General features: G+C 38.5%; 1 protein-coding gene across 1 annotated transcript in view; it reads right to left on the reverse strand.

The window, feature by feature from the left end:
* Positions 1-22,077, reverse strand: part of WIF1 (WNT inhibitory factor 1) — a 120,523-nt gene that overhangs the window by 44,375 nt on the left and 54,071 nt on the right. Inside the window, exon 3 of the mRNA XM_006886060.1 lies at positions 794-902. Within this exon, the coding sequence (XP_006886122.1) occupies positions 794-902 (109 nt within the window). The remainder of the gene's footprint in view (positions 1-793; positions 903-22,077) is intronic.

A 22,077-nucleotide genomic window follows, 5' to 3' on the forward strand; every position in this document is an offset into this window, starting at 1 on the left:
GTGTCTCTCTAGAGACTAAGGTGCGCCTGATACAGGCCATGGTCTTTGCAATCACTTGTTATGCATCAGAGAGTTGGACAATGACTAGGGAGGACAGGAGAATTGATGCCTTTGAGCTGTGGTGCTGGAGAAGAGTATTGAATGCACCCTGGACTGCCAAGAAAACAAACAGATTCATCCTCGAGAGGGTTAAACCAAGCTACTCCATGGAGGCAAGGATTCTGGGGCTTCGTCTGACATACTTTGGGCATGTTGCAAGGAGGGACAGGTCCTTGGAGAGGGGCATTATGCTTGGGAGGGTGGAGGGACGGCGCAGGAGGGGAAGACCCTCTATGAGATGGATTGATTCAGTGACTGGGGTTATCAGAACGGGTGTGTCAGAGGCAGTGCCGTTGGCACAGGATAGAGCAGGGTTTAGGGTCGTTGTACATAGGGTCGCTATGAATCACAAACGACTCGACAGCACATAAAAACAACAACAACAAACATAAACTCACATTTATTGGCCAGCTATATCTCGCTTAACATAATTAAAAACACACATTGTTAAGTAATTGATGAACTGGATGTGTTTGAGGTTGAGTTTTCAGGAAATTAAAAAATGATCATTTCTTGACAACTGTCATAATTTTTTGACCTAAGGATGTACAAAATATCACCGGGGCTGCTTTACAACTAAAACACTTATTCAGGGAAACAGTCTATAACCTCTGATAGATGACATCTGAATCTTGAGTATTACTCTCATAATTATTAAGTTGTGTCAAATTTTCTGCAAGAGAAGACCACCTACCTGATGCCTTGTGTGGCACTGTTCCCAACAGTGGGACATTGACAGTTGGATCTGCCATGATGCCCTTATCCAAGGAGCGCAAGGACAGGAATTCATAGAAGTATTCTACCTACAACAACAAACATTGGCAGTTAGTGCTTAGAAACCATAAAGAGTGATAGGACACTTCTCTACTCATCCTCTGCTGATTAAAGTCATTATTTTTTCTCTTTGGGGACTCTGGAAGACATCATATTGAAGATACAATCTGTGTTTTGGGGTTTTTTGTTGGGTTTTTTTTTTTTAATCTTCTATGTTTTAAAGTTTCTGTTAAGATAAAATTGATTCCCCGAAATCACCAAAACATTTATTAAAAGTACCCAGAAAAAATAGCCTTTAAAAATAAATGACATTATTTAGTTGCTATCTCCTAAAAAAGATGGAGAGAGGAAAAATGGTCTCAATGAAACAAGTGGTGCCCAAACAATCTTCAACTGCCCTTGAGTTAAGGGCAAGTCCTTGAGTTATATTTTCATTTCTTTCAAATTTGGAGTCATTTGATTGTGATTTGGAGAGCTATAATAATAGGGGCTGTGGTGGCATAGTGGATAGAGAGCTGCACTGCCAACTCAAAAGTGAGCAGTTTGAATCCACCAGCTGCTCCATGACAGAGAGATGAGCTGTCTCCTCCTGTGTGATTTATAGCCTCTGAAACTATCAGTCTGTTTGGACTTGATAGCAATGAATTTCAATTATTATAAACAAAGACTAATGAAAACAGCAACTTAGTGGCAAAAGAAAGTATTAAAGTCCAAAATTTAATGACATACTGTTGGCATTTCTTTTTCTATCTCATTCCCTTAAAACATTTATATTAAGGTCTCAATGTTATTATGGAGAGAAAGCTTTAAAAATACAAGAAACACTACTTCAGTATGACAAGCTATAAAACTTTACACTGTAAATGTTTTCATTATCTCCCTAAATCTTTAGTTGAAGAAATGATTGTTGCGACTCAAACAGCTAGAAATACTGAAAGCAGTGATGCATTCTCTCACTATAGGGTGTGAAATATAGCTAATTTTCTACTATGTTAACAGAGGACTTTATGGAGACATGTTACCGCTTGGAAATGGAAATAAAACCCAAAAACCACTCACAAATCCAACACACAGTTCAAAGACTAAAATCAGAATCAAGTTGAGTGGTTCTGTACATGTTGTTATTGTTGTTATGTGCCATTGAGTGACCTTCAACTCCTAGCGACCCTATGTACAACAGCCCTAAACCCTGCTCTATCCTGTGCGAATCTTACTGTCTCCGACACACCTACTCCAATTATCCCAGTCAATCCATCTCATAGTCTTCCTCTTCTGCACTGTCCCTCCACCCTCCCAAGCATGATGTCTCTATCTCCCCAATGATTGGGCCCTCCTTGCAACATGTCCAAAATATGTCAGATGGAGCTTCAGAATCCTTGCCTCCAAGGAACAGCCTGGTTTAACCCTCTCTATATTGAACATGTTCGTTTTCCCAGCAGTTCATGGTATATTCAATACCTTTATCCAACACCATAGCTCAAAGGCATCAATTCTCCTTCTGTCATCCCTAGTCATTGTCCAGCTCTCTGACACAGCAAGTGATTGCAAAGACCATGGACTCTATCAGGTGCACCTTCATCTCCAGAGTGACACCATTGCTCTTCAGCACTTTGAAGACGTCCCTAAGAGCAGACTTTCCCATCACAATACGTCTTTTGATTTCCTGCCTGCTGGTGCCAAGAGTGTTGACTGGGGAGCCAAGCAAACTAAAGCTGTTAACAGTCTCAATCTCTTCATCATCCATCATGATGCTGCCAATTGGCCCTGTGGTGAGAATCTTTGTTTTCTTGATATTGAGCCTCAATCCATATTGAAGGTTTCAGTTCTTGACCTTCTGCAGCAAGAGCTCCAGGTCCTCCTCAGTTTCAGTAGGTAGGGTTGTATCATCTGCATAATGCAGATTGTTGATGAATCTTCCTCCAATCCTGATGCCACATTTCTCATCATACAGCCCAGCCTCCCAGATAATCTGTGCTTCATATAGATTGAAAAGTTATGGAGATAGGACACATCCCTGGAATACACCCTTCCAATTTTGAACCATGCAATGTTTCCTTACTCTGTTCTGATGACTGCCTCCTGGTGCAAGTATAGATTTCGCATTAGCACAATTAAATGTTCTGGAATTCCCATTCTTCTCAGAGTCAGTCACAGTCTGTTGTGATCCACACAGTCAAAGAACTTTGCATAATCAATGAAATACAGATAAACATTTCTCTGGTACTCCTGCTTTCAGCCAAGATTCATCTGTAGAAATATTCATAATCTGATTATTTAACATTAATTACATAATGTAGATTAGAGGGAGAATTTTTTAAAAAGAATTCAAGATTTCCTAACATGCAATATATAATTTATTTTCCAACACAGAAGGCATTAAGCTAAGTATTCAAATTTCTTTTTTCTTCTCAATTATAATATCTGATGGTATTCCCCCTCAAAAAAAATCCTCTTTTCTGTCCAGTCATTTTGACCCACAGTGATGTTACATGAAAGACTAGAACTGCTTCATAGTGTTTCCAAGGTTATAACTTAACACAGGGGAGTTCTGGTGGCTGTTGTCCATAGTGAATTGCACTACTAATCAAAAGGCTGAACGTCTTCAACTATTCAAATCCACGAGCAACTCCATGGCTCTTTACCATTTAGAAAGATAGGCTCTTTACCATTTACTGCCTTCGAAAAATGAGGTGGGGACCAACTCACCAGTAGTACTTTTGAGGTTTGTTTTTTTTTTAATCTTTATGGAAGCAGACGTTCACATCTTTTTCCTGTTGAGTGGATGGTAGATTTAACAACTTGTTGAGTTAGAAGGTAAGCCCTTAAGCTTATGCTATCAGTCACCTTTTCACACAATGCTAAGTACTTAGTATAAGAATAGAAATGTCAAGGGTTAATTTCCCTAGAGTATGGACATTTGCAGTGAGTTGACCAAAAGGAGGACCTCCAATGGATAAATTCCTACTTTTTACATCCCTTTCTCTGAGTGGTAAAAGCATTTCCCCTGGTAACAGTTCCCTGGACTTGAGTTAATAAATTCATTCACTATGTGAGCCCTGAGGAACAAAGGTCACACACAGACAATTCTCATTTTGTCTGAGGCAAGGCAGGGGATTGAAGGGAATCTGCTAAAAGTGGTGCTATCAGGACAGGTAATTAATTTTTTAGTGCATCCCTTCAAAAGAGGCAAACTGATTTGTCACTACAGGAAAACCAGCAACTCTGAAAAGCAGACTACGTTTTCAATAGTTTTTCAAGAATCCAGGTGCTTTCAATAACTTCTACCAGTTCCCTCTACACTTCACTGGATAATTTCTATCATACACAATTTTGTTGTACAACATATTTTGTTGGCCATGATATGAAAGAGTTAGCACTAGATACTCCTGTAATTAATAACTTTGGGGTTATTTATATTACCAAGTCTACTAAAAAACCCAAAAGCAATAATAACACAACAAGAAATACTCAAGTCATGTCTATCATGTCCCAAAGCTTATACCAAATATTTGTATTAACAGTACATATAAGGAAAGGGTGGAAACAAACTGCTTGGATAGTGTGCAAGTCTATGAGAAGCAAACATTAAGTGGCAAAAATTGCTGCAAGTGCTATTTATGAGGCTCTGATGGCATAGTATGGAAAGAGTTGTGCTGCTAACCCAAAGGCCATGCTTCTCTGGCAGCTCAAATTCACCAGCAGCTCCTGGGAGAAAGATGGACAATCTCCTCCCATTTGATTTACATCCTCTGAAAACTTGCTGGAGGGTCAGCTGTGGGTTGATTCTAGTTCAATGACAATGAGAAAGAGATCATTTGCTACCTCATCTCATACTCAACTCACCAGAGCAAGTCATAAGTTTAAGGAGCCAGGTGGCATAGTGCATTATGTGTTGAGCTTCTAACCAAAAGGTCAACAGTTGGAATCCACCAACTATTCCCCAGGAGAAAGATAAGGCTGCCTCCTATGAAGACTTTGAAATCTCATGGAGGATTGCCATGAGTAGGAATCTGCTTGAGGGAAGTGGGTTTGCAATCTTATGTTTAAACTTGATTATACTGGAAATGAAAGATATCTTGATACTGATGATACATTAAAAATTCCAACAATAAATATATTTTCATTTTAAAAATACTTTTCCCCATTAATAAGAAAAAGAGTGATTGACATCAAAATCAATGATTGCATAATGATTGATGGCTATAAATTTTTCCCCCTTTTATCTCTTTTCTAAATTTCTTGTATTATTTCTGGACCTTTTATGGTGAAATACCTATGTTTATTTGTTAGTAAGCATTAATCAGGTATCCTGCTTTTAGTTCTTTATTACTGATGACAATCTTTGGATATCTCTGGTCACAGATGAAATATTCTAGAAATTCAGTGGGATTTTGTTAATGCAACAATTTATTTAAATTTCCTGCATGTCCCTTTGGAAGTATATTGCAAGCAAACAAGTGTCTGTATTCAAGTAGCTTGTGATCATCTCTTTTAATCCTTATAAGGATGTTCAAAGAAAGGAGAAATGAAAGAATTTCACTTAGAGCCCAGAAACATAACTTCTTAAAAGCTTCAGGTCTCCTGTTGTTGCCTTGGGAGTGTGGACACATTGAGACATCAAGCCAGGTGGGACGCACTGAATCCATTCTATTTGGTTTGTAGTTAGCATTGGCTCCAGTGTCAATATGATGCAGTTAGATTTAGTGAACTTCTCCAAACAGCCAGTGCTTTTCAGCTTATCAGTAACACTTTTCACATTCGAGGCCTCTGAGTGTCCGTTTCATTTCTCTGTGTATCAGTATGCATCATGGGTTTTCTACTGTGATTCTAAGACTGTGTGTAACACAGGACAGAAACAGATCAAAATAATTCCTTGCTTATATCTTATTAGCAAAATACTGCTGTCAGAGTAAGATTTTTGGTTGTCTTTCTTGCTCAAGATGAAAATGATGATTTTCTCTCTTATTGTCAAGTCAGAACTAAATCATCGTTGACCCTCCATTGGGTTTCTGAGGCTTTAAAATCATGTAAGAAGAGACAGTCCATCTTTTTCCCTTGGGAGGCTTGCTGGACTGTCAGAGTTATGGCCTTTGGGTTAGCAGTGCAGCTCCCTACGGACTGTGCCACCAGAATTGTCTTAATGATGATTAAATTTCTGAAATAAATTCTTTCCTTTATACTCAGTATATTCATCCTTCTTCCTCAGAACAGCGGGTGGATTTGAACCACACACCTTTGTGATAGCAGCACAGGTTCTTACAACTAAGCCACAAGAGCACCAATACTAAGTATATTCAGTAGGGGTGGGAATGTTGTCTAGGAACTGCTTTCATTGCCTTCTTAAAAACTTAAACTAGAAAACTACTTAGAAATGAGCCACACTTGGTCTCTGATTGTGACACTGACATCTTGCAATGTTTTTACTTTGCCATTCTAAAGAGGTCTACTGAAACCACCAAGACTATATAAATATTTCTACCAACATGTTATCATCACTATGAAGTAGGGAGTAAATATATCCTTAACTTAAGCTAAGGGCTTAAATAGTTCCCCAAATGCCAAAGAAAATGGCTGATGAAAGAAAAGATGGATTTACAATGTCATATTCGAACTTTGAGACGGGACTTTCTGTTTTTCCTTTATTTAAAATGTAATAAATATTCTTAGACCCTGTTCTCTCCATTGGAAAAACTTTTTTGGGGGCAAATAAAACCACAAATTCTATGCCAAGGAGAACAGAGAGCTAGCTTTAAAGTTTGGGAACAATTTTTACAAATTGTAGATTTATGACTTAGATAAAAGGAACTCAGAGCATGAAATGTAAGAGGAAAGCAGTGTATTGGAGAGCAGGAGACTTGTATTAGGAAAAAGTACATTTTGTTTCATTAAATGACACTAATGGAAACTCAGGTATAAGCGAGCAAGGTGCTTTTTCGGGAAACACATGAAAAGATTGCCTTGTATTCAAGACAAAGTGTGGGTCTGTTCAGGAAAATAATCCACTTCTAAATTAAGTTGCTGAAAAATTTTGCTGGCGCGGTTTGCTATGTAGTAAATTTTCTTCTCAAAGAGACACCCAAATATTATCAAAAGAAGAGTGCTGGAGGACATTAAATTTGTTTCCAAGTAACTTGGCTGGAAAGTAGAGCTGTTCCTTCCAGAACAGATGAAGACATCATTTAAACAGCAAAATGGAGCGAACTCATAAGGCTTTCTCTCTCTCTGACACTCCCTTTTGGGGAGAAAGGAGAAAGGAAGCTGGAATTGCATTAATCATTGGTAGGAATGGAGAGAATCCAGTATTCCTTTTCCACCTTGGAAGCCTTGGGTTTTTAGTGTACACTTAATCTAATAAGCACAATAATTACAGGAGCCTCTTAGTTAAGAATCAGAGGTTTTCCAAATGCTTCTCACTCCTCTTTTTGTGTTATACATCATGACGATGACTTAAGGGCTCAGGAGTGAATACAAAACAAAGAATGAAAGAAAAACGCTATCATCTTAGCCTCAAAGAAAATTTTAGGCCACTTAGAGATACAAAACCTATAGAAGCTGTCTTATAGTGCTGCCATTCAAAAAATATCACAAGTGGGTGGTTTTAAAGAACAGACATTTATTTCTCACAATCCAAAAGACAACAAATCTGAATTCAGAAGAAGGCTGTAGGGAAAGATTCCTTTGTGTCTTTTTCAGGTTTTAGCAGTGGCCAGCCCTGGGCATGTAGATGCATCTGATAGATATCTTCTCCTGGTATTTTTGTGTATTTCTCCTTTTTATAAAGTACCAATTAGAATGGATTAAGTTTAGGACCCTCTCAACTCTGGCTTGACTTCTAACTCAACTCTTCGTTGTCAAGTAAGAACCAACTTGTATTTGGCCCTCCACCTGGTTTTCTGAGGCTATAAGTTACCTGGGAGGAAACTGCCCATCTTATTCCCTCAGAGTTGTCACTGGATTTAAACCACCAGTGAAACACTGCCTTTGATTTAGCAGAACTACTCTCTGTGGAGTAAGCCACCAGAGCTCATTCCTAATTCCAAGCAAGTACAGGAGTGGGTGTTGTTGTTAGGTGCCGTCAAGTACGACTCACAGCAATCCTATGAAAAGATCTGAATCCTGTTCTACTTAGCCTGTGTCATCCGCACACTTCCTGACACTCTAAAGCCCATTGCAGCAGTCACCATATCAATCCAATTGGTTGAGGGTCTTCCTCTCTTTCGCTGACCCTCCATCCTTCCTAGCATCATGTCCTCTCCAGGGAATAGCCCCTCCTAGCAACAAGCCCAAAGAAGCCTCATCCTTGCTTCCAAAGAGGGTCCACATCCCCTACACCGACTAACTACCACTATTTGTTGAGTACAAGTATATTCTAGTCACTGTAATCTGATTCTCACATGGGCCTGTTGGTATGGCAGCACACAAGTGAGTGCAGGTTAACGGGGTAGTAAAGCCTTAAAGAGAAATAATATCATTCCTATGCTATATCTGAATGGCAAGAACTTTATTAAATAAACAAAAAAGGAAAATAGTTCAATGTTAAATCAGACAAACAGGAGCAGCATTGTCAATGCATAAATGAGTAATCTGGCACTTGATTTTCTAGAACAAACATTTTTAAATGATTTCATTCTTACAAGAACTTACATTTTTCCTCAACTATCTTGCATGCACCTCTCCAAGCACCACAGCCTTCCTTCCAACTAAGATTCTGTAGTCTTTGCTTCTGTCCCACTCTGCTGATTCTCCTCCCATTTCTTCATTTTCTTCCATGATTTTCATCGTCTTACCTCATAATGAGTAAGACACTGTCTTCAGGTCTTTTCTTTTCGTATCTTGTCATAAGGTTATGGTCCTACCAGATTAAATGGTTGCCTTTGAGGAAATGATGCTTCACATGGACTGTCCATTCCACTTCCTCTCACTACGAGACTTCTCTCACCAGCGGCCTCATTGTCATTCTCTGGTATATTATCAGTTGGTGTGACCTCACATGAAACCTAAAGTAATAATTCTTCAAAATCAGCTTTCCTGACAAACATCTTTACATCTTCCAATATTGTTATCATTTTCCCATTAATAAATGTACTGACCCTCAGAGCCATTGTTGTTTCATGACTCTACTTCATTCTTTCCACAGTTGGATACCACACTTATAACCCTTTCTCCTTTTTATGTCTTTTGACACTATATGTACTTTTTTCACCACATTTAACCCAGCCTTTACGTTTTTATATCCTCCTTTCCTGTCTTTCTAAGATATCTGCCCTGATATAAGCCAATTTTGTTGTTATTAGGTACCATCGTATCAAATAAGATCCCTCAACTCCTCGAGACCCTGTGAACAACAGATCTGAACCTTGTCCTATCCTGCGCCATCCTCATACTTCTGGACAAATAAGCCAATAAAACATGTCAAAATCCTTTCCTGCCTACCCTTATCTCAAAGATAAGCCTTTTAGCTTGTCCAATGTCCTCCACAGTCTGGTTCTAACATTACTTATCTCTTACCACTTTCTCTTCTGGAGTTCAACCACTATTGTTGTTAGATGACATCTAGTCATCCACACCTCATAGCAACTCTATGAACACCAGATCTGAACTTTGTCCTATCCTGTGTCATCCTCACAATGGAGTTTAACTAGCCTTCTTAACACATGAGCAAACAAAAACGTAATCAGTTATCAAGTTGATTGGTGACTCTAGGAAGGTCGGAGCAGAAATGTGACCCATAGAGTTTAAATGGTGACTACTTTTTTGGAAGTAGATCACCAAGTCCTTCTTCTTAGATGCCTCTGGATGGAACCACGACTTTTGGTTAGCAGCTCAGTGGGTTAGCTGTTTGCTCCACCCAGGAACACCCTTCTCTTCCTTGTTAGTTGGAGTCAATTCAGACTTGTGGCAACACCATGTGTGCAAAGCAAAACTTCTTCACAGGGTTTTCAAGGCTGTGACTTGACTTTTCAGAAGCAAATGGCCAGGTCTACCTTCTCAGAAACCTCTGGGTGAGTTTAGCCCATGGACCTTTTGGCTAGTAGTCCTTAACCATTTGGCTAGTAGTTCTTAACCATTTGCACTACCCAGGAACTAACTCTAGGACTAAATGTCAAAAAGGACTTAAACCCATTTGGCCCTAAAACAGGTTGATGTTGTGTACCACTGAGTTGGAACCAACTCATAGCTGACCGTCTGGCCGGTTTTCAGAGGTAGTTAATCACACGGGAGGAGATCAACCATCCTTCTCCCACAGAGCAGCTGGTGGATTTGTACTGCATGTCTGTGGGATTACAGCACAGCTTCTTGCCACTAGGCCACCTATGTGAGCTACCTCTAAAAACTTGTCCTATCATGTAATATTACTTTTTCACATAATGTGTATTCTCTTCCCAATTTTAGGTGCTCTGTAGTTAATGATGGAATTATATTATTTCCAACACTCTCCTGGAGACTCACTCACTCATCATTGTGCACAAGCAAGAATTGCATAAACATTCACGGAATAAAAGAATAATCTACTGTGAAGCATATAGACGTTCAAACTGCTGATTCCAGATCCTGGAGTTATGGTGAAATAGTGTTAGCCTCTGATTCCACTGGCGGGCAGCAGCTCTCTGTTTTGGCAATAGCTAAATTACTTTCATGGGTCAAAATAGCCTCTCTTAACTTGCTGTGTGGCCAGTCACCACAGCTCACATAGAGAACAGAGAACATTTAGGGGGGAATAAAGGAAGAGCAATCAAATGAACATTGACATCTGATATGCAGCCAAATCTGTGTGCAGTTTGTAACTGTTTTAATTAAGCTTGATCTAGGACAAAATGTTGGCAGTGAGGCTTCCAGAAAGAATGTAAGCAGATAATGTAAATGAGGTCCAGTTCTGAAACGTGTCCCTTCTTTTTGCTACATAAACCCCACTTGAATCTCCAGTCATTTCTTCTTCAATAATCTCTGTTTTGTACTTGCAATAGTGCTAGGAAGGTGTAAAAAATAAAAATTAATTTGCTGTTGTTGTTGTTTTGACCAGCCGTCTTTTAAACACGCACTAAAAACAAAATCAAAAGCACCTTCTCAGGCAGGGCACTTACATAATTATGTCACTGGTCTTGGCTTAAATAGACATTGAACATGGCTTAGAGAGTGAATATCAATCAGGCCAACTTTTCTATTCTAGTAATTCTTTTTATGCACACTAAACTAGACCAAAGTCAGCGGGCTGGGTGAAGGGATTTGTTGGACTCTAATAGCAATCCTAAGACTTAAAGTTCAAGTAAACACATCTGAGACCATGCAAGTTTTGTAAACTAAAGCTGGCAGGAGATCACACGTTTGGTTTCTCATGATTCTGAAATTTCTAAGACATTTTCCTTTCTTTCCTTCTCGCGTTTGGAATCATCACTGTTCATGCAAACAAGAAACAGACCTGGCTATCATGTGAATCACGGGCTCTCTTAAGGTTCTGAAAGATAAGAAAGAGGCGGCTCCCTGGTGGCATAATAGTTAAAGCATTTGACTGCAACCCAAAAGGTGGGTGGTTTGAACTCATCAGCAGCTCAGCAGGATCAAGTTGTGCCAGTGGGTTTCCAGAAGGATTCAGTCTTCAGAACTCTGTGGAGCAGTTCCACTCTCTCCCAAGGGACCTCTTAGTTGGAATATGTCTTGACAGCAAGAGGTTGGAGTGGGTTTTTTAATTTAAGAAGTCAGTTAAACGCTACTTTACATCAAATGAAATTGAAAGGAGCAGCAATGGCGTAGAGAGTATTGGTATATTGGAATAGAAAAGATTTTTTTCCTTTCTTTCAGAGGAGTAAAAACCAAAACAAAACAAGGTATAGGTATCAATACAAAACAATCTCAAACTCACTGCCATCAAGTCAGAATAGACTCGTAACTGACCACTGGGTTTCTGAGGTTGTAAATGGCATGGGACGAGATTGCCAATCTTCTCCTGCAGAGACGTTGCTAGATCCTAATTGCCACAGAGATGTGGCCTTTGGGTTAGAAATTAAACTCTCCCTGGACTAGGCCACCAGAGCTCCCTATAATACAAAGAAAGGTCTAACCCAAGTGTAGCCCTCCTATATGGTACTTCTTTTGCTAACAGATTGCCCAAATCTCTAAGGAAGAGAACAGTACGAACGGCAATGTGGCTCCTTCCTAGCTCTGCTTAGGACCATCACTGAAAGATCTGTTGCTTTTAGCCTTCAAGGCTTCCAGAACAAACATCTTCTCCTTATAGTTGTTACCGATTGCAACTCTATCAATTTCAACCCATAGCAACTCCATGTATATCAGACTAGAACTATATACTTCCTTATGTTTTCAATAGTTGATTCTTCAAAAGTAGATCACTGGACTTTTGGTTCAGTCTCTTGGAAACCTGATGGAATTGACTCCACAGCAGTGGGTTTGGTTTGTTGAATTTAGTAAAGTAGTAGTACGTCATTGTTATGTCCTGTTGAGTCTGACTCTCCAGTAGGTTTTCAGAAGCTGAAAATTGCACAGGAGGATATTGTGTCTCTATCTCCCCGGGAGCACCTGGTGGAGTCGAACCCTCAGGCTCTGGGTTAGCAGTGCAACTCTTTACCCAGTAGCCCATCAGAGTTCCATCACTTTTTTCAAGGAGGTAGAAGATAGATTTGAGCTCTGACAAAGGAAAAGGAGTCCCTTGCCTAATTTTTTTCTCATCTCAAAACTTAGATTTTAATATTTCTTTTTGTTGAACTTCAGAATAGTCATTGATTATTTAGTTGAAAAGAGAAAGAGAATTGTGGTTAGAGTTACTTCTTTATTAGGAAGAGTAACAAACCCTGAGTAATTGTCCTTCCATCTCATAAGTATATTTATTCTTCATTAAGTGTCTCTTTCCATCATCCTGTCATCCATCAAGCATTTCAAATGGTGGTCTATTTCAGCACATTGCATTTCTTAGCACAGAATGACATTTATAATTACACAAATAAACTTGAATTACTAAAAAAAAGGCAAAATTAATGTTGCATTTCCTTCGGGCTTTTCTATTATGCATAATTATCTCTAGTGCCATATGTTTATCTCATTTTGTTGATAAAAAGTAGATGTCTGAAAACATTTAACACAAATGTAAATGTCAGGAGATAGTCTTAGAGATTTCAAAATATTTAACCATTGGATCATATATTTCTTAGTTTCAACATCAGATAGTTTTCCTAAATTCTTTACTATATACATATTTGCTGAATCAACATGGGCATTATTAGCTTATTTCTTTGATAAAGAAAGCATCATTTTCCCTTTAGCTTAATATTTTGGTATATATTTAGGTAAACATTATGAGAAAGGCCTTAATTTGACATCTTTGTTCATATAATTACTAGTTTACGTATCACTTTACAGAATTTTCTGTTTGTTGTATTTCCATCTGAAATTCAGAAAGAAAAAAACAATTTTTTTTTTTTAGTTTAGAAGCTTTTCTTTAGACATATTTTCAGAGTTAAAATTGAAGGGAGTAGCAATCACTGTATAATTCAAAGAGTAATCATCATTATCCTTTTTTTAACATTTCTAAAACTCCATTATCTTTTCATTTTCTGTGTTTCTCAAGGTATTTCCAATTTTATTTGTCACTTCATTTACACATCACTCATTAAAAATAAAAAAGAAAATTGAGACAGAAAAACGGATTTCCTAAGAAATTCAGATAATGAAGACACATAATTTGAACGTGGCTAACTTTAATTACCACCTTCAATTATGCCATTCAGCAATTGTTTAAATAGTCCTTTCTCCTACACTTAGTTTTTCATAGCTTTCTCAAGCCTTCTGTTCTTTTTCTACCACCTCCCCGCAACTGATGACACCATCCTATTTAATATGAAAACAGGGATTATGAATATGAATCCTTTCTACTTTCTCCATTTACCTACAAATGACTAGTCCACAACCAACCCTGTTTCTAGTCCTCATTCCCTGAGACTGACTCCATCCATTAGCCCATCTTTCCTCACATTTGTTAATGTGATGATGCAAATAAAAATGCAATCCTTTTTCTAATAAGCTATCTTTCATCTTTCTCATCATTGCAATGCTTTACAATCAAATTCAATCCACTACTGTCAAGTCAATTGCAATTCACGGTGAAACAATCAGGTTTCTGAGGCTGTAAATCTTTATGGGAGGAGAATCCCATGGAGTAGCTGGTGGGTTTGAACTGTCAACCTTTCTATTAACAGCTGGACGTATAACCAAAGCTTTCAGAAGAATCTATATGCATGGTCTCAGTTTTCTCATATATTAGCCTTTATCTCATTGCAGTATGGCTTTTGTCCTCTCACTATTCAAATCCTAATCTTCCTTAGTCTGGAAGTTCCACTAAAAACCTGTGTGTCATGTAAAATAGCAGTAGCATAACACTGTTGTTATTACGTGCTGTCAAGTCACCTGTAACTCCTAACAACCCTACATACAATAGCTCTGAAGCCTACCACTCAGCCAGTCCTCACTGACTCCGATACACCTACCTCAATTGCCCCAGTTATTGTATCAGTCCATCTCCCCTGGGGTCTTCCTCTCCTGTGCTATCCCTCCATCATTCTGATTATGATGTCCTTCTCCAAGGATCGGTCTTTCCTTGACATGTGTACACAAAGCATGTGAGTTGGAGCTTCAAAAGCCTTGCCTCCAAGGAGAAACTTGGCTTCACTTCCAAGACAGACCAGTTTGTTTTCTTGGTGGTCCATAGTATGTTTAAGACTCTTCTCGAACACCACAACTCAAAGGCATCAATTCTTTGTCTCTCCTCCTTAGTCATTATCCAGTTCTCTGATGCATAGCAAGTAACTGTGAAGACCATGGACTGAATCAGGTGCACCTTTATGACATCATTGCTTCTGAGTACTCTGGAAAAGTCTCGGACAGCAGATATACCTAATGCAATTTGTCTTTTGATTTCCTGACAGCTGGCACCAAAAATGTTGATTGTGGAGCTAAGCAAGCTACAACTGTTAACAACCTCAGTCTCTTCTCAGTCCATCATGGTGCTGCCCAGTGATGAGAATTTTGTTTCCTTGATGTTGAGTTTCAATCCATATTGAAGAATACAGTCCTTGACCTTCTGCAGCAAGTGCTTCAGGTCCTTCTCAGTTTCAGCAAGCAAGGCTGTGTCATCTGCATAATGTAGGTTGTGGATGAGTTTTCCTCAAATCCTGATACCACATTCCTCCTCATAAAGCCCTGCTTCCCAAATAGTCTGTTCTGCATATAGATTGAAACAGTATGGAGACAGGACACATACCTGAAGCACTTCCTTCCTGATTTTGAACCATGCAGTGTTTCCCTCCTCTGTTCTGAGAACTGCTTCCTGGTCCAAGTATAGGTTTTGCATAAGCACAATCAAGTGTTGTGGGATTCCCATTCTCTTCAAGGTTAACCACAATTTGTTGTGGTCTACACAGTCCAATGCCTTTGCATAGTCAACGAAACATAGCTAGATATTCCTCTTGTACTTTTTTGCTTCCTGGCAAGATCCATCTGGCGTTGACAATGATGTCTCTAGTGCCATGACCTCTTCTAAGCCCATTGTGTATTTCTGGTAGTTCTCTGTCAATGTACTGTTCCAGTAGTTTTTAGATAATCTACAGCAGGATTTTCCTTGCATATGATATAAGTGATAAAACTCAATATCAAGTTGGAACTGACTCATAGCTGACCCTCCAGCAGGTTTTCAGAGGCTGTAAATTGCAAGGCAAGAGATTGCCTATCTTCCTCCATGGAACAGCTGGTGTATTTAAACCACTTGTCGTTGGGTTGGCAGTACACGTCACATCCTCAGTAGGCCAGCAGAGCTTCCTCTGGCATCATAGCAATACACAAATCATCACAATGCAACAAACTGACAGAGAAGCAGTGGACTAAATATAGGAAAATAGGTCTGGTCATTTACTTCTGAAAATTTGTCAGTATAAAGCATAGGACCACAAGAGAATACTGTCCAGTACAGTGCTGGGACATGAGTCCTGGAGGCGGAAGACATCATACAGCAGCTACGATAGTGGGCTCAAGCATGGATTACCATGAAGCTGGCTCAGGACCAAGCAAATTATGTTGTGCTGTACATGAGGTCACACCTTCGTGAGTCACCATCAACTTGACACAATGAAAATGCCTTCATGAAAGGGTAACCTCCAGGCTGTCAAGTCAAATTAGCACTTTTCCACCTCTATGTCTCTTATCTAAAACTTATGTTACTGTCAATTCTCCTTTTCGTCTTCACTGTTCACAGCAACAGCCTTGCCGAATTCTCCTCCTTCCCTGATCACTCCTCTGATTCATGTGCTTTTCTCCCTATGACTGCAACTTAAAAGTTCTGAACGTGGGCCCATACACCCTTAGGAGATTCATAGCTTTATTTTGTATTAATTTCTGAGAAGAGAAGATACTAGTTTTGTCAAATTCTTAAATGAGTCATAAACCAACAAACAAAAAAGACGGAAACCACCCCATTACAGTTGATCGTTTCAGTGAACAATCACTGGTCTGTTCTTTTCCTGGGATACTGATTCATTTTCATGACATTGATGTTTACCTACATGTAAACTGTCACCAAATTTTTATATCCAATTTCTACTACTTTTCTGAAAACTGGACTCATTGGTAACTGTCCAACAAATACATGTTTGAGTCAAAATCATTATTTTCTTATTGAACTCTTCATTTGTATTCCACAAGATAACACCATAAAACGATGACCTAAAATCTAATCCTGGCAGCCTGTCTAGATTCTATTTTTTTTCTCCCTGACCACTTCCTCAGTCTCCCCTTGATTTCTCAAACCTCTGCTTTTCCCCCTCCCACTGTCACAACAATAATATAGACACTCATCATTTCTCACTTATGCTACTATAATATTCTACTCTATATCCCCCTCAACTATTTCTCTCTAGTCTACATACCATCACGTTTTCATCCCTTAATGCCAGCTGGACCACATCATTGCCTCACTTAAATCCTCTTAAGTAATTTTTAATCACATGGAAGGTTGGCTATAGCTTTATATTCAGCTTTGCCCACCCATTTGGCCTCTTCAACAGCTCTCCTCACTGTCTTAATCCAGGAACAAAGAGCACTGAACGACCATTATCTCTCATGAGCATATTTTTCTTTTTAAAAAAATAAAATAAAATTTTTTATTTCATTCTGGTTTACTTAAAAAGTTTGTATACATTTTTTTCACATAAGATCTAATTTCCTTTATGCGCCTCTCCCTCCACCCATCAAATTGTGCAACCTTATGATTACCCCTTGCCCATCCTCATCCCTCTGCTCCTACCCTCCCCACCTTGGATCCTCACACACATTTTACTAGTTATCTTTCTATTTATACAATAATGGTCTTAGACAGTATTTGTCCTTATGGGTCTGAGTTAGTTCACTTAGCATAATGCTTTCAAGTCTCTCCCAAGTTAAGTAGTAATTTTTAAAATTTTGCTTCTGTGTGCTGCATAGCATTCCATTGTGTGAATGTACCACAATGTCCCAATCCATTTGATTGTGGTTGGACATTTGGACTGTTTCTGTGATTTTACGATAGTAAATAATTCTGCTATGAACACTGGTGTACAAGCCTCTGTTTGCACCTCAGTTCTGAGTTTCTTGGGGTATATTCCAAACAGTGGGATAGTTGGTCATATGGAAAGCATACTGTTCTTTTGCCCTAAAATGTCTTCTTCATGCCTTTATCTACCAGAAAAATTTCACTTTCCTGTAGGGGCACAGATTAAGTGTTATCTCTTTGCTAATGTTGCCATTGTCTCAGTACTTCTAACCTTGTACACTATTTTATATTTAGTATTGTGCTTACACTATTGTTTTCATCTATTTGCTGTTTTTCCCATTAAATTATAAGCTCCTCTATGAATGAAACCTTGTCTATTCTTATTCCAATCTCTAACCCTCCCCTCAAAAAGAATTGCTGCCAACTCATGGTAACCCCGGTGTGTCAGAGTAGAACCGTAACTATAGGATGTGCAGTGACTAATATTTTGGAGGTAAGACCAGACCTTTCTGATGAGTGCTTCTGGATAGACTTGAACGTCCCTCTTTGAGTGTGAAACACTTTTAACTACCCAGGTCTAGCTGAATCCCAGTGAACATATATGTATAGACTCAAAACTTTATTTATAAAGTTTAATGCAATCTTTTGATCTAATCACTAATATATTAAAAAAAGAACATTTTCTACTGCACCCACTTCAAGTAATAATATTCCTGACTCTAAATGAAACAGAAGTCCAAGTAAGCAAAGTCAGGAAGCTTTGACTGAAAGAGAAAAACATTGAGATTCCAGTGATAAGTCAATAATAAACAGGGACTGGGGAACAAGTCAGAGGCCAAATGCAAGGAATTTAGAGGGTCATGAGTTCCACTGAAGATATCTAGAAGACAAAATATCAATGCCCACAAATTTGAGGCTAATCCACTTAAAATCTGGCTAGTGTCAACCTACCTTGGCTTGAGAAGCATTATGTCTGTTTGTACTTATCTTTAACTAGCCCACTTGGGCTTTTATTCATTCTCTCAACACATATATTGAGTGCAGCAGGCATTATGCACACAAATATAAGTACAAACAGGCATAATGCTTCTCTATAATCAAGTTTATGTCCTTGGAAGGAATTTCTCATTAATAAAACAATTTTAAAATGTTGTTGTTGCTATTGTAGGTTACTGTGGAGTCAAGATCCACTCATAATGATTCCAAACAATTGATTGGAACTCTGTCCTATCCTGTGCCATCCCCACCAAAGATTTTCAATGAAATGGATTGTCACAGTGACTGGAGCAATGGGTTCAAATGTGTCAGAATATAAAAATGTTATTATTGTTATGTACCATTGAGTTGGAACCAACCCATGGCTGGACACATCAGTAGGTTTTCAGAGGCTGTAAATTGCATGGGAAGAGATTTCCCATCTTTCTCCCACAGAGCTGTTGAGGGATTCCAACCACATGCTTTTGAGTTGGCAGCACAGTTCCTCACCTCTAGGCCACCAGAGCTCCATGAATTTAAAAACATGATTGTAATAAAAGTTTCAATGGAGAAGTGTCTAGTGCTTTGAAAACATGCAATTTGATTAGCATAGAGGTCAAGGAAGGCCTGCCTGAGAAAGGAAGGTAGAACCAAGATCTCCAGAATGACTGATGGTTATATAGGTGAAGGAGGAAAGTGCATGTGTATAAGCTCTGGCAGCAGGAAGTATGAGGATCTGAGGAAGACTCATCAACAACCCATGTTATATAGATGACACTAACATGCTTGCTAAAAAAACTGAGGAGGACTTGAAGTGCTTGCTACAAAAGATCAAAGGCAACAGATTTCAATATGAATTACATCTCAACATCAAGAAAACAAAATCCTCACCACTGGATGAATAAGCATCATGATATATGGAGAAAAGATTAATTGTCAATGATTTCATCACCTTACTTTGGTCCACAATTAACACCCTTAATACCAGCAGACAGGAGATAGGGAGACATATCGCAGTGGGCAAGGTAGTAGTATCAAGGACCTATCCAAATAACTAAGGAACACTGTCAGTTTGAAAATGAAGGTGAGCCTTAGTCAAGCTATAGTCTTTTCAATCACTTGTTATCCAACTAAGAGTGGACAATAAGGTTGAAAGGAAAACTGATATCCTTGAGTTGTGGTATTGGAGAAGAGCATTGACTATTCCATGGACTGTCAACAGAACAAACAGATATGTCTTGGGAAAAGTGCAGCCAGAGTGTTCCATGGAGGCAAGGATGGCGAAGCTTTGTCTCACATACTTGGGGCATGTTATTCAGACAGACTGTTCCTTGGAAAGGAACATCGTTCTTGAAAATCTAGAGGGTCAGTGAAAGAGAGGAAGACCTTCAATGAGATGTATTGATATGGTAACTGCAGCAAAGGGTGCAAGTATGTCACAGTTGGTGAGGATAGCATAGAATAGAATCATTCTCAACTTGAGAGCACCTAACAACAACAGTCTCACATCTTAGTTTATTATGAGTATTAAAATAATGTGGATAAAGTAGTTAACAGTCAGCAGTCAACAAAGTTGTTGTTTACTAATAGTTACCTCTCACAACAGAGCAGAACTGTCCTATAGGGTTTCCTCAGCTGTAATCTTTATGAAACTTATTTCTAAGTCTTCCTTCTGCGGAGTCACTGAGTGAACCACTTATCTTTTAGGTAGCAGCCAAATATGTAACCATTTCACCACTAGGACTTCTTCATCCAAGGCTAGCCATTGTTAATAAGATCAACACTCAAGTCTCTTATTAATGGGAACAGTTAGCAAAAGGTTCTAATCAGTAGCAGCACTTGTAGACAGAAAAGAACATGTTGGGGATAGGTATATAGTTTAAAATTCACCAGCTGCTCCATGGGAAAAAGATGAAGAATCCCTCCCTTGCAATTCACTGCCTCTGAAAACCTGCTGGATTGTCAGCTATGAGTTGGTTCTGACTTCATAGTACATATCAATAGCAACAACAGCAACAATAGGGCTGGAGGAAAATGTGTGAGGCCTAGGGTGTCTCTGTGGTCTAGAAGGGCATCATCAGTCTGTGGGCATAGAGTGTTGGATAAGTAGAATTTGTGAAAATATTCCAAGAGGATCTTTACCTTTTCCACTTCTCCCAGATATAGATTTATAGTTCAGCTTAGCATCTATAGGCACATTTAGACTTGTTTTCTTTCTTTAGCTTTAATATTAGTTAGAAATACCTTTCTCATTTACAGGAAATTCAGAGGATAGAACTTGTTAAGTCATTAAACAATGATATAATTAGAAAAGCCCATATTGTGGGAAAACTTATTGGGGAAAACGAAAATTTCTTTTAAGGGAGGGAGAGAAATATGGAAGGAAAAATGTGTCAGCCAATCACAATGTATGGACTTTATCTGGATCCAAATTCAGACAAACCAACATTTATACCTGACATTTATAAGATAATTGAAAATTTACAGACTAAGTGGGTATTTGATCTATTAAGGAATTATTATATAGTTTTGTGGTTCTTAATTTAAAGGTTTTTAAAAAGAGATTCATACAGTAATACTTGTGGATGAAATCAGTGATTTGCTTGAAAATAATATGGTCAAGGTGTTAGATTTTGTCAAAGGCCTTTTGTGCATCAATTGATAGGATGATGTGGTTCTTGTTCTTTGCTTTGTTAATGTGATGAATGACACTGTTTTTCTCATGTTGAACCATCCTTGCATACCTGTTATGAATCCCACTTGGTCATGGCAAATTATTTTTTTGATTTATCATTGGATCCTATTGGCCAGGATTTTATTCAGGAGTTTGCATCTATGTTCATGAGAGATATTGGCCTATAGAAAGAAGGGAATTTCCTCAACATTCTGAAATACACACACACACACACACAAACCCAGGAGCCAACATTGTTCTCAATGGAGGAAAATTAAAGGCATTCCCTTTGAGAACAGGAAGAACTAGGCAAGGATGCACAGTCACCTCTCCTGTTCAATATCTTATTAGAAGTCTTAGTGATAGCAATAGATAAGAGAAGTAAATAAGAGATATTCAAATTGACAAAGAGGAGGTAAAATTATCTCTGCCTGCAGATGATATGATAGTATACTTAGAAAACCCTAAAGACTGATCAAGAAAACTACTGGACATAGTTGACCAATTCAGCAAAGTGGCAGGATACAAGATCAAAATACAAAAATTATTGCATTTCTCTACAGTGATAAAGAGAATACAGAACTGGAACTAAGAATAACAATACTCATTACAACAGCCAATCACACATCAAATAGTTGGGAGTAAATCTAACTAGAAACACAAAGGACCTATTAAAAATTACAAAAATATTACTACCAGAAACAAAAAGAAATCTGGAGAAATGGAAGAATATATTTGCTCTTGGATAGGAAGAATATGACAATTCTACCAAAGGCAATCTGCGCATTCAATTCAATCTCAAAATAAATACCAATTTCATTCTTCAACGAGATTGAAAAGGCAATTTCCAATTTCAACTGGAATGGAAAGAGACCCTGAATAAGTAAAGCACTCCTTAAAAAGAGAAAAAAGGTAGGAGGACTCTCACTCCCTGATTTCAAATCCTACTATATTGCCATGGTTGTCAAGACACCCTGGTACTGGTACAATGACAGACACATAGATCAATGGAATAGAATTGAGAACCCAG

This window comes from Elephantulus edwardii, unplaced genomic scaffold (assembly GCF_000299155.1).
Source record: "Elephantulus edwardii isolate Elephantulus edwardi_28Jun2011 unplaced genomic scaffold, EleEdw1.0 scaffold00047, whole genome shotgun sequence".
NCBI classification, from domain to species: Eukaryota; Metazoa; Chordata; class Mammalia; order Macroscelidea; family Macroscelididae; genus Elephantulus; species Elephantulus edwardii.